The sequence below is a fragment of the Vicia villosa genome, unplaced genomic scaffold (genome assembly GCF_029867415.1).
Source record: "Vicia villosa cultivar HV-30 ecotype Madison, WI unplaced genomic scaffold, Vvil1.0 ctg.000024F_1_1, whole genome shotgun sequence".
Taxonomy (NCBI): Eukaryota; Viridiplantae; Streptophyta; class Magnoliopsida; order Fabales; family Fabaceae; genus Vicia; species Vicia villosa.
This window is the reverse complement of record NW_026704956.1, coordinates 1,958,154-1,971,486: the sequence shown is the minus strand read 5'-3', so window position 1 is coordinate 1,971,486 and position 13,333 is coordinate 1,958,154. Positions and strand designations below refer to the sequence as shown.

Below are 13,333 nucleotides of genomic sequence, written 5' to 3'. Positions count from 1 at the left end.
CCTGTATCATTATTACAAGACTATCAGCAACTTCGTAATCACATCGTGAATGCTGTTCCGGTGGTGAATAAAAGGGACACTCTGTCTTGGCAGCATGACAGAGAAAACGGGTATAGTGTAAGGGTGGGCTACGATTGTCTGGCGGGCAGAAGAAATGAGGTGGGTTCTGATGATAATTATTCCAGAGCTTTTCGTTCCATGTGGTCCTCCGAGGTGCCGTTCAATATTAAGGGTTTTGTTTGGAAGTGTTTCTTAAACAGATTACCAACCAAAGAACAGCTTGTTTGTAGGGGAATTCCGTTATCCAATCCGGATATTTCTTGTGTTTTCTGTACAGGGCCGGAGGAAACGTTATCCCATTTTTTCTTTGGATGTCCGATTTCGAAGCAGGTTTGGAGCAACATTACGACGTGGATCGGTTTGGAAACGGTTATGGACGAAAATCCATGGAAAAACTTTCTTGTTTGGTGCGTTTTATTGAGGTCGAAGAGAGTCAAGAGAAGGAAGGAAGGGCTGATCTGGATGGCAGTGGTTAGGGGGCTTTGGATGCGGAGAAACGATATTGTTTTTAACAGGGGAACTTGTAATGTCAACGATATCACGTGGGAGATTAAATTGAAGATATGGAAATGGTCGTTTTTTGGCGAAATTGCTTACTCCAAGTGTAATTTCTACGAGTTTTGTAAAAATCCGCTTTTTTACTTTAAGTAGATTTCAGTTGGTTAGTAATTTCCTCGTCTTTCTTTGAGCGTTTTCGCTCTCTTTTTGTAAGCGGGTTCGAGTACCCCTAGTACTCGATATATTATATTCCTTGCTTATAAAAAAAAAAAAAAATTAATAAAATAAAGATTATTTATAAATTGAAAAATGAGACTTGCATTTGTTTTAAAATGAAAGTATTTGAAGACTATCCAAACTTCTATCTTTTCACTCTTTTTCTATAGGCTGCGCCGCTGGGTACATGCACTGTACTGACAGCAAATCTTCTTCGGTTGTCAAAATTGTCTCCCCGTCCAATTGTATATATATAATCTAGTCAACACTACAAATACACAGCCAAAGACAATCAATTTTCTTCATACAAACACACTTAATCTCCTTCCTCAAAGACCAACTTCAACAACATGCGACCACAACACAACCTCCTACTTACCTTAATAACCCTGTTACATTCATGGAACTACTTCCATCTCACACAAGCTGACCCTCAAACACGTTTAATCAACAAAGGTTGTAGCCAATACAACGCAACAAACTTGTCCAATTTCTACCAAAATCTAAACGCAACTCTCTCAGACTTGAAATCACAGGTCGCAAATGAAAGCAAGCATTTTGCAACGGCACAATCCGCCAAAGGAGCAAACCCTGTTTATGCTTTGTTTCAGTGTAGGAATTACCTCTCTAATTCTGATTGCGCCGCTTGCTTCACCGTCGCCGCCGCACAAATACGTAACTGCTCCGCTGGTTCCAACGGTGCTCGTGTTATTTACGATGGTTGCTTTCTTAGGTACACCTCCACCTAATCTTTCTTTAATTGTATTATTATATACTATAAGTATATTTTTTTACGATAAGGTTGGCATGTTGTTGAGTGATCATGTATTCACATCCACACACAAGTTTTGATAAATTGATATTGATTTGTTAATTATTACTAATATTTTTTGTCACGTTATTGATTAATTAATTAATATTTTTTTCAAAAAAAAAATCTTGGCCCATAGATATAAAAAAAACAGAGAACTAATTACAAGAGATTGAAGGGAACTTAAATGTGACAAGTTTTTTTTTTGTTTATATATACACTTTTTAAGTTAAGAACAGCATCATAGATCTCCTGAGTTATTTTTCCTCCTTGTAAAAAAAAAAAAGAAAAAAAAAAGAAGATCTCCTGAATTAAAGAAATCATTAACTAATTTAAAATTCTAAGGGAATGTATCTCTTTGGTTGAATTCTTAATTATATTAACAATAATTCAACATATAGTGATTCATTAATTATTAGTAGATGTTTACATTTTATGTATTTATACATGATTATGATGATAGTTTAATTTTAATTTAGTTATAAGATATCACTATCACTATTCATGAAAACAAAAAAATACTATAAAACAAACCACTGCCGGCCTATCGGTTTTTTAGAAGTCAAAGTCGTCCCATCATTATTAAATGCTATCTTAACTAACTGCTACTAGTTGACTACCTATCATGATTTTATTTTGATAATTTGAGACGTGCAACGTTAATGCTAAGTGTCACTAGTCAGCTATCTGCCACCACATAAAATAATGTGTCATAATGGAAATCAGAAAAGAAAAGAAAAAAAAATTCCAAATTGATTTATTTAGAATAATATAATTTCCTTTTTTGTTTTAAAATACATAACTTAAAATTATAAATTTGTATAATTAAAAGAGAGACTAGAATATATTTATTAAAATGCTTTTAAGTTTGTGTAATACAAAATAAATAATATTCAATTGAGTGATTAGATATTAATTATTAAATAGTATAATTAAAAAATTAATATAATAGTAGCGAGTGATGACATTGACTTACTAATTCAAATTTGTTTATTGAAAAAAATTCTTTTTTTTTTTTTATTATGTGAATTATATTGTAATTATGAAGCAAGTTAATTACTTTAGGAAATTAAGTATATCTTTTTAAACTTTTACAAAAATAGAAAATATATATTATTTTGTTATCTAATAAGGTTAAAATATGTTTTTTTAGTAATAAATATAATTATATAAATAAAAATAAAGAACCCTCCAAAAAGAGAGGAAAAGAACAAGAATTCACATGAAAAATGAGAACGGTCTTGCTCCCAGTCTCAAAGAGCGAGGGCTAGTTATGGAAAATGAAAGTGAATCCACTTCTAAAAAAGACAAATGACAGAGGTCATCCATTGATTAACCATTAGTTTTTCCCAGTAAAAAATTGTTTTGTTATGCATATTCTAGATAGTCTAGACCATTTGCATTGTCAAATCGTAACTAAGCGTACTGACTTTGTTTTCCTCTATCGGACCTGTAAAACACCTCGTTAATCTGAAATACTAATTGTGAGATAGACAACAATCTTCCACCCATTTAAGAATCCTATACCACCTTTAACGAATCATGTCGCACTCAACAAACACGTGGTCCATAGACTTAACATGCCTCTGACAAACAATATAATCCGAGTACCTACTTTGATAATGCCACGCCTACTCAGATTGAGCAAAGTGGCCAACCTATCCTACAAAATAAGTCAAGAGAAGATAATTATTTTGGAAGGCGTCCAACTCTTCCAATAACTAGCTAACCCATGGATTTCTTAGCCATATCTATGTTATTCTTTCATCACTAAGGAAAAGAGAGCATACTTTAAATGAACCTAGAAGCTACCTTTGGAGTCTAGAGTCCAAACCAAGGCGTCCTCCTTATCTTGCTTCACCAACCCCTTAATGGAACTAAGTAGAGTGTCCAACTAAAGTTCCTCACGATCACGCAAACTACGTCTCCACCTAAAATCCAAAAGCTAATAATCATTCTCTCAACAATCCATCTTGCCCACCTCAAGCGAATTATGCTCAGAAATGAGAAACAACATCTCAAAAGACACACAAATACGATTAGCCCCAAGTCACTCATCATCCTTGAACCAGATATTCACACCATTCCTAACTTGCTTACATATAGATGAAGCAAACCATTCTACACGCTCCCCAAGCTTGGAGCCAATAAAAGAAATGTCCCTTCACCAGGGAGACACCCTCCTAAGATTCCCTATCCTACCCCTTTGAGGAGAACTAACAACCGAGGCCTTATAACTTCAAAGACAATATTATCTCATAAGGTATTTTCCCTCTAAGAGACGGTAACCTCCCTTGATAAGGATTTCCAAATTAATCCACATTAAATCTTTAACTCATAACCCTTATAACTTATTTGGTTGACACACATGCTCCCACTTAAATCAAGAAATCTCACAAACTTTGTTGGATCCTCCCCAAAGAAAACATTATAAACCAACAAACTTTTTCCAAATAGACACTGACATCTTTATAAAGGACATGAAGAAAATTGGAATATCATTTAGAACCAAATTCAAGAGGACAACTCTACCCCAAAGCTCACAAACATATTCTTTCAAAAGGAGAGTCTCTTAGAGACCAGCTTAACCAATGGCTACCAATTGCCTCTTGCTTCGAACTAGAACTTGCCGAAAGCCCAAGATACTTAAAATGGACATGGCCAAATTTAAAATGCAAAAAAGACTTTTCTACCTCCATGAAAGACCCTCATACATTCACACCAAAAATACAAATGTTCGAGAAATTCACCTTAAGCCCCGACGTCAACTCAAAACTCCTAAGAATCACCTTGATAGTCCACAGATTATTCACAATTCCCCCTAAAGAACTGTGTCATCTGCATATTAGATATGAGAAACTTTTAACCTTGAGAACCGACTTTGAAACCATAAAATAGGCCTAAGGAAATCGCCCTTTTAATAAAGGTATTAAGACCATCCACCACAAAGAGAAATAAGAAGAGTGCTGATCCCCTTGCTTAAGCCCTCTTTGAATATTGGTCTCCTATATCAGGAAACCATTCACCAAAATAGATTAATTTTCAAAATAAACACAAACTCTAATTCAATCCCTCAACTTACCATTAAAACCAAATCTCCTCGGCATATACTCTAGAAACGACCAACTAACAAAATCATTGACATTTTCAAAATCCACTTTAAAAATAAAACACGTCATCTTAGAAACCCTAGCTATATGAATCACCTCAATAAGAGCCACCACGTCATCCACTATCTATCTACCTTCAATAAAAGTGGACTGCTCTAGGGTGATTAACTTCGCTATCACCTTTGCCAATCTAGCATCAGCTCCGTCCAAACCTCATGCATTCTCTCTAACCAGCCATCCTGCACATTAAGAGCCAACAAGTTGTTCCTTCGGCTCATCTGTTTAACACACGAATGTAAATACTCAGTGTTAACCTCTCCTTCTCCGAGCTAGGCTATCCTCGAGTGTTGGTTGAGTAACGAATTGTAACATCTGAAAAGCTCCCTTAAAATTATGTGATTTTTGTTATAACCCCTGAATTAGTTTGTTTTACAAAACTTATAAAATAATACAGGAAAGTGTAATATACTTATATTATAAATGGTTAAATACGTTTTTAGTCCATATAAATATGCGACCCTGCATTTTTAGTCCCTATAAAATTTTCCTTCAATGAATGTTCCTTCTAAAATTTTTATGCATGTAATTTCAGTCCCTGCTGTCAAACTAATGTGTATTTTAGAATGATTATTTTGCAGACATGTTCATAATGTTTTAAAAAGTTCATGAAAAAATAAGAACTCAAAATTTAATTTCTAAGTTGAGATTTTCATTAATTTTATCATTATTTTTTGAAATTTGAAAAATTCATATTTAATTCTTCTCATTTTAAAAAAATTCTAAAATTTGGTAAATAAATATTTTACAGTATTCTAAACATATATAAAAAAATTATTCAAAAATTTAAAAATTAAAGGGTAATTAAACAGTTTTTAAAATTTTAGAAAATAACAAGGGCTGAAATTGCATGCATAAAATTTTTAGAAGAATCATTCATTGAATGGAAATTGAAAACGTATTTAACCGTATTATAAAACATTGAATGGAAATTGAAAACGTATTATAAAACATATAAAACATTGAATGGAAATTGAACTCTTAAACTCTTTTTGTGAGTTTAGATAATAAATAAAAAAAATATTTATATGTGAGAATTAGAAAAAATATATTATATGTTATTAATAAAAAATTATTATTGTAAAAAATAATAAATATTATCATTTTAATTTTAAAATAAATATTATAATAAATAGATTGAATGGAAAAAGGCTATGCTAAATTTTCCTCGTTTCAAATCATATTATTATACTACACTACTCTTAAAATTAAAAATATATCAACAATCAACACTACTTATTTTTGTTTATGCGGAGAGAAACCAAAGAGAAATTACACTTAAAAAATGTTAACAACTCTAAACATTTTAAATATATCGAATAATCAATGTATTTAGAATATATATAGATTGGATATGCATATATTATTCAATGTATTTAAAAAGTATGATGCTAGAAGCTTTGAAATGACATCAGGTACGAGAGCAATGGATTCTTCGACCAAACAACTCTACCTGGAAACAGTATGATTTGTGGAACTGAAACAGCAAATGGAGCAGCTGCTTTTACTGCAGCCGCACAACAACTTTTACTGGATCTACAAACAGCTACACCCAAAATTCCTGGTTTCTTTGCAGCTACAAAGACGCCAGTTTCTGGAACTGGAAATGCAATATATGCCATGGCACAATGTGCTGAATCAGTCACTCAAAGTGGTTGTTCAGATTGCTTAACAGTTGGATTCAACAACATACAGAGCTGTTTTCCTAATGCAGATGGTAGAGCATTTGATGCTGGTTGTTTTATGAGATACTCAGAAACATCTTTCTTTGCTGATAACCAGACCATTGATATTACACCTTACCTAAAACAAGGTAAAGTTAAAATACTTTCTTTATAGTCTCTAATAGTCGGGTCTCTGTAGCACTAACTCCTCTGAAAAAAGACATATCTGTATGTGTCTATGTCAGAGTCCAACACTTGTCATTATGTTCGATTTCTTTTATTATATTATTACCAATGTAGACGTGTCAGTGCCGATGACGTGTCCAATGTCTGTGTTTGTGTAGCTAATGACGAAAGCTAATGAGGTTAAGTGTGTTTTGGTATCTTAAGGTTCAAGTAAGAAGGGAGCCATTATTGGAGGTGTTGTTGGAGGTGTGGTAGCCCTTATTGTGATCACCCTTATTGCACTATTTGTTTGGCTTAGGCTCTACAACAAGAAACCCAAGAGACATCATAGAGGTGAGTTATTTTGGAAAATCTTTAAATCCATGATCTTGATTTCTTGCAAAAGAAGATGCAATATTCATGATTATGTTTTCCTTAACAGGTGACATATTAGGAGCAACTGAGTTGAAAGGTCCACTTACTTACCGATATAACGATTTGAAGTCTGCAACGAAAAATTTTAACGAGGAAAATAAACTAGGAGAAGGAGGTTTTGGAGATGTATACAAGGTATATACTTAGTTATTTTTCAACATTTTTTTGTTTATTTTCTATTACATGTTCACAAACATGTATGGTTTGTAAATCTCGGACAGGGAACTCTGAAAAATGGTAAAGTAGTTGCTGTCAAGAAATTGATTTTAGGCCATTCCGGGAAGATGGATGAACAATTTGAAAGTGAAGTGAAGCTTATAAGTAATGTTCATCATAGGAATTTAGTTCGACTTCTTGGATGTTGCAGTAAAGGCCAAGAGAGAATCCTTGTTTATGAATACATGGCAAACAACAGCCTTGACAGATTCTTATTCGGTAAAAACTCATGTCAATCTTCCTATTGTTTCAACTCACATCTCGCTACATAGATATTTGCGGAGAAATTTTAGGAATAAACGGTGAAATATGATTGGATGCAGGTGAAAAGAAAGGTTCCCTTAATTGGATTCAAAGATATGATATAATTTTAGGCACAGCAAGAGGTTTGGCCTATCTGCATGAAGATTTCCATGTTTGCATCATACATAGAGATATAAAGACTAACAACATCCTCTTGGATGATGATCTTCAACCTAAAATTGCTGATTTCGGATTGGCAAGGCTTTTACCGGAAGATCAATCTCATCTTAGCACAAGATTTGCAGGAACATTGTAAGTCCGAAACTGTTAACTTCTATATAAAGATGTAGCTGTAATAAATGACACACATTTTAATGCTAGATTTATGAAGCACGCACCCGGAAACTAGACACGACACTGACACCAAATTAAATGTAATCACTAGTATCAATGTCAGTGTCCGATAGACACGCCTCTTTTCAAAGGTGTCGGTTCTACAGGACGTTACTTTCATATTCTATGTATAAATACTATTTATTAACTATGGTTTAAAAATTGTGAACATGTCAGAGGATACACTGCACCAGAATACGCCATCCACGGTCAGTTATCAGTGAAGGCTGATACCTACAGTTTTGGCGTTGTAGTCCTAGAAATCATAAGTGGCCAAAAGAGTAGTGAGTTAAGGGATGATGCTGATGGTGAATTCCTTCTTCAAAAGGTAAGAAATTTCACAAAATTCCGGTTAGAATCTTAGCGACTATTTGCTTATAATCAAGTCTCGTTTTCCTTTTCGCAGGCTTGGAAACTATATGAGGAAGAAAGACACTTGGAGTTAGTTGACAAGACACTGAACCCTAGTGACTATGATGCACAAGAGGTGAAGAAAGTTATAGAGATTGCATTACTTTGCACTCAAGCAACAGCCGCTACAAGACCAACTATGTCTGAAGTACTAGTTCTACTCAAAAGCAAGAACTTTGTGGAGCATATGAAACCAACCATGCCTGTCTTTGTTAACACTAACTTAAGACCTCGGACAGATACCTCTACCTCAACTGCTTCTTCAAAATCTAATGCAACTGTTTCCACATCTATATTATCAGCTAGATGAAAATGTTAAATTGGAGCATGGATGTTCAGTTAAGGGATTTGAGGTTTGAAGTTGAAGTGGAGCCAAACATGTCAATTTATACAAGTTTCATTATTAGTCTTTAAAAACTGTCGGTACATTCCGTACCGCCTAATCGTGTGTGGATATGGTCTAGATTATTTAATCTAAACTTACAACTTACATGTTTTATACAAGTTTAAATTCTATGATCTGAATGTGCAAAAGCCCTGCATTTGTGTTTGGATTATATAATCATAATCTACATTTTCCAAATAAAATATATAGTTAACTTATTTTTTACGGTTTATTTTACTCACATAACAATGTATACCATAACATCACAAAGCAAAAAATTATTATAACTAAAAATACTAAAAGAAAACAAACTTAATAGGACACATTATCTATAATACATAATAGATAATATCATGTAGAAATACATAATATCAAATGATTCTAAACGAAATATACAATCTAAAATACATCCTACTATATAGCACACGATCTTCTCCTCTCTCTCTTATGACAAGTCTCTTATGACAAGGGGTAAAATAACATCTTGCACTATTTTCTATTAAATGAATTTAGAGACGGTAATTCTACTCATATATTTAAAAATAATATTAATAATAATTTAGATATGACAATTCTATTCATATATCTAAAAATAATATTAACAAATAGGTAGAAATTCACATATACTTCCTTCGGCCTGAATTATAAATAAATATTCTCTTTTTAAGTTTATTGAGTAATGAATGTATCTGGTCTACATAAAAGAATTTATTAGTTCTTTTCGTTTGTTGATGTTATTCGTTATTTCGGTCTTGACAGTTTAAGTTCTGATGCATACGTGGCCATAAACCATGACATGCAGGCGTCTTTTGTAGAGAGGTGACACTTAGACGTAATTTTTCCACCTACCAATAGTCGAGATGACTACCACCTTGGATGACGTCTCATGCCTCTTGCATGCATTTTCCCATCAAGGGGAGATTACTGGGCCACAAGAGGATCAGTCGAGAGGAAGACGTCGACTTGATGGTGTCGCACGCTCGCGAAAAAAGGACAGAGTCGCCACCAATATATTTATCCCATAAGGGAAAGGAATATCAAAAAACCTAGCAAATGAAGGAACAGGGTCTTGCGACCAGAGAATCTAGGTACGAGAGACGGTTACGCAAGGGGAAGGTATTAGCACCCCTCGCGCCCATCGTACTCGATGGTATCCACCTATGTTTGTTTCTATCTAAAGGGTGTGTATCTATGTCTATGTCTAAATGCAAATGAATGCAAAATGTAGGGAAAAGAAAGAATTGTACTCGCACGAGCCCTACCCCGCTGCCTACGTATCCTTTTCAGGAATCAGAGTTACCGTAGCTCGGCTCATGATTTTCTGTTTGTTTTTGTGTTTTTTAGTTGGGCGGAGTCAACGTTTGCGCTCTCGCATAAGGGATCGACCTACGATGCGTACGAGCGGAAATAACATTGCCCTTAAGAAAAAGAGATGAGAAAGAGATTTTGAGTGTTTCGAGGAAATCCCTTAAGCAAGGGAAACTCGAGTTACTCTTTGGTTGGTGTTTTTTTAGATTGGGAACTTACGCTCGAATGGTTTCCTTAAGCAAGGGAGATCCAAGCACTCGAATGATTCCCTTAAGCAAGGGAGATTCAAGCTTCCATTCCCTATTTAATGATTTTCACTTTTTTATTAATATTTTTTAAGTGTTCTCTTTGTATTTTTTAAAGGGATTTTATTTGAGTATTTATTAAGTGTTTTATGTTGTAAAAGAAAAAGAAATGAAGAGTGGGAGACTAGCCTAATTTCTAAGCCTAGAGTCATTGTTGTTTACAAGTCTAAATCCTAATGTTAACATGGTAATGGAATCCTAAAAGAAGCATTAAAATGGTATTAACAAAATATGCCTAAAATGTGGCCAAAAGCTAGCAACAAAATCACACAACAATTATACCAAAAACATGGAAATGATACAAAAGAATAGAAGAAGCAATTCAAGTACTAATACAAAATTAACCTAAAAAATATTACTATTTTTGTGAGTTTTTTTTAATGGGGGAAATTTCTAAAAGACTAAGAATTAAACTCTCAAAAACTACCTAAAAATCTAACACAATTTTAATGATTTTTTATCGTTTTATCACTAAGATAAAAAATAAAAGAAAACTATGTTAAAAACCTAAAAATCTAATAAGAGAAAAATATGTGCTCAGGGGGGTTTAAAGTTGAATATGCTGGTGCGTGAAATAGTAGTCTGGCGCTGGGCCCATGGAGATATGGCCCACCAGATTCGTTTTTGTTACAACTCGCCAGCCAAACAAAAAAAGCGTATGGGCCAAAAAGGGGGTGTGCTGGCAATTCGTGTGGCCCACAGATGAATGATCCATATGATTTCAGATTTTATTATCAGATTTATTTAACAAAAAGAAAATTTAAAACCAGGGTTATCATTGTGACCGTTCGGTTTCTCAAAGACTCTTTCTCATTCTCACACAAACATCTCTCGCCGGAAAATCACCGCGACCACACCGGGGATCGCTTACGACGGCGGCGCGACTCAGAAACTCAATTCAACAACACCAATCACCTCTCCTTCTCACCCTGAACCCTAATCCAGCCTTAATTTTTCTTGATTCAAATCCCATTTCCCTAAATCTGATCAAATTGGAAACCCTAAGCTTAACTAAAAGCTCGATTGAACGTTAATGGAGGTGAATCAAAGGGCGGGACTATGGGGTTATCGTTCAGCACACATCAACAAACACGACTGCATCAAAAAATAGAGTTGAAGAGAATTTCATGCTTACCGGATGTGCCGAAGGAGATCGGAGATCGAGAATATCAGAGATGAGGTAACAATGCTTCCGATTTCTTCCTTTCTTGCTTCGTTCTTTCTGCTTGAGTGATTCTACTTCTTCTCCTTTCCTCTTCGACTTTCTGCGTTCTTCTGTGTGTGTGAGAGCTGAGGGATGTTGAGAGAGGTTTAGCTCCGTTGTTAGAGTTTCAGAGGTTGAAACTCTAACAACAATGGTGATCCTGAGCTTTTGTGTGGGGTGAGGGAGATGAAGTGCACAGTGAACTGAGGGAGAAGGTGAATGTGATGAATGATAGGCGGTGATGGTTATGGTGCGTGTGTGGTGAATATTCAGAGATGGGAGAATGGGAGTCTAGAAGTGTGAAGATGGAGAATGAGTGTGTTGTGGTTATGGTGTGAAGATGAGCGTGTAGAAGAAAATGGTGCGAGATGATTCTGTTATATAGAGATTGAGAGGGAGTGAAATCAGTTAGAGATGAGAGTTTCTGAGCCTTAGGATCAGTGAGATAGTTAGAGATTAAGGGTGAGGATTGAGTTGGTTTTTAGGTAGTTATGAGTTGGGGAGAGTTGGTTATGAATCTGTTAGGTTGTTAGGATTGTTGCTTCTGTTAAAAAACAGTTAGGGAAATTAGTTAGGTGATTAGGAGCTGCTGACTTGATTCAGAGTGTTGACAGAGTCAGCAGGGTAGTTATAGATTGAGGAAGTTAGTCATAACAGAATGAAATTAGTTATAGTTTCTGTTAAAGGTGTTGGAAGTTAGTTATGGTAGTTATGTGTTAGAAAATTAGTTGGTTAGTTTGTTATGAATTGAAGGGTGGATTAGAGGTTAGTAATGAAGGACTTGTAGCTGAATCAGTTATGTGTGTGTAGTTGAAAATTAGGAATGTGAGGTACATGGAAGTTGGATATTAGCAGGTTTCCTTTTGTTTATTTAAATAGGTTATGTAGTTTGCTGAATGGTTTAGAGCTGATTGTACTCTTTATGCTTGAAATGAACATGTGCAGGGGTTGTATGTGTGGCTGTAAATGTTAGGAATTATATGTTAGAATTGGTTTTCTGTATGCTGAATTTTATGGTTGATTGGAAGTGATTTGAAAGTGAGTTTTGTTGTATGCACAGTTTGGCTGGGATATACATGTATGTAGGTAGGTTTGTTTGAATTGCTGGACTTGCAACAGGTTATGGTTTGTTCTGAATCTTTTTTGGTCTTGTGCAGCTGCAGGGAGTTTTATTAGATCTGGAAAATGGGCTTAAGGCTTATGATTGGGAAGTCATGAAGAAGATAGGAACATGAGGATTGAACAACGGTTGACGCCTAAAGAACAATTGAACATTAGGATAGATTTTCTTGTATTCTTTGTAACTTATCTTTGTGTATTTTTTCTTGACATAGTGATGGACGGACTTGGATGTATAATGGAAAGTGCGTTTTGTATGGGATTTGAATGTATGTGAATGGTATTTTGTAATATAACTTGGCCCCCTCTGAATGTAGTTTGACCATCCTCTCCAATTAATGACATCTATTTGAATTCCCAATCCTTTTCCAATATTGCAATACATGTATCATACAACATCAAAGGGATGACAACTCAAGGTAGTTTATTATGGCCTTTGGCCAAAAAGTCAACCACGTGTGGTTGACTTCGACTAAAAGTCCACAATTTTTCATATAATCTCCATATGTCTCTTTTCATCAATGTATCAATAACCACATTCGTGGTTGAGATAGAAATCTTCAAGGCCTAAGTCAAGGGACTCAATTGTATGACAATATCTCCTTTCCAAGCAAGCACATTAAGAACCTCGATCCGTTTATTTTTCGACCTTTAAAATCAAATTAAACGCTTGTCATAGAAGAAATCTACCCGAGCGAGTCAAAGTCTTGAATTACTGTATGACCATTGTAAC

At 34.7% G+C, this 13,333-nt stretch overlaps 1 protein-coding gene across 1 annotated transcript; it reads left to right on the top strand.

Moving 5' to 3' along the window:
- Positions 1 to 901: 901 nt before the first annotated feature.
- On the top strand, positions 902 to 8,658 carry LOC131622099 (cysteine-rich receptor-like protein kinase 3). The gene is made up of 8 exons (XM_058893150.1): positions 902 to 1,507; positions 6,168 to 6,565; positions 6,807 to 6,935; positions 7,024 to 7,151; positions 7,238 to 7,451; positions 7,556 to 7,787; positions 8,046 to 8,196; positions 8,275 to 8,658. Exons 1-8 carry the CDS (start codon positions 1,125 to 1,127, stop codon positions 8,587 to 8,589), a joined length of 1,950 nt encoding a protein of 649 aa, XP_058749133.1. The 5' UTR covers positions 902 to 1,124; the 3' UTR covers positions 8,590 to 8,658.
- The last annotated feature ends 4,675 nt before the right edge of the window (positions 8,659 to 13,333 follow it).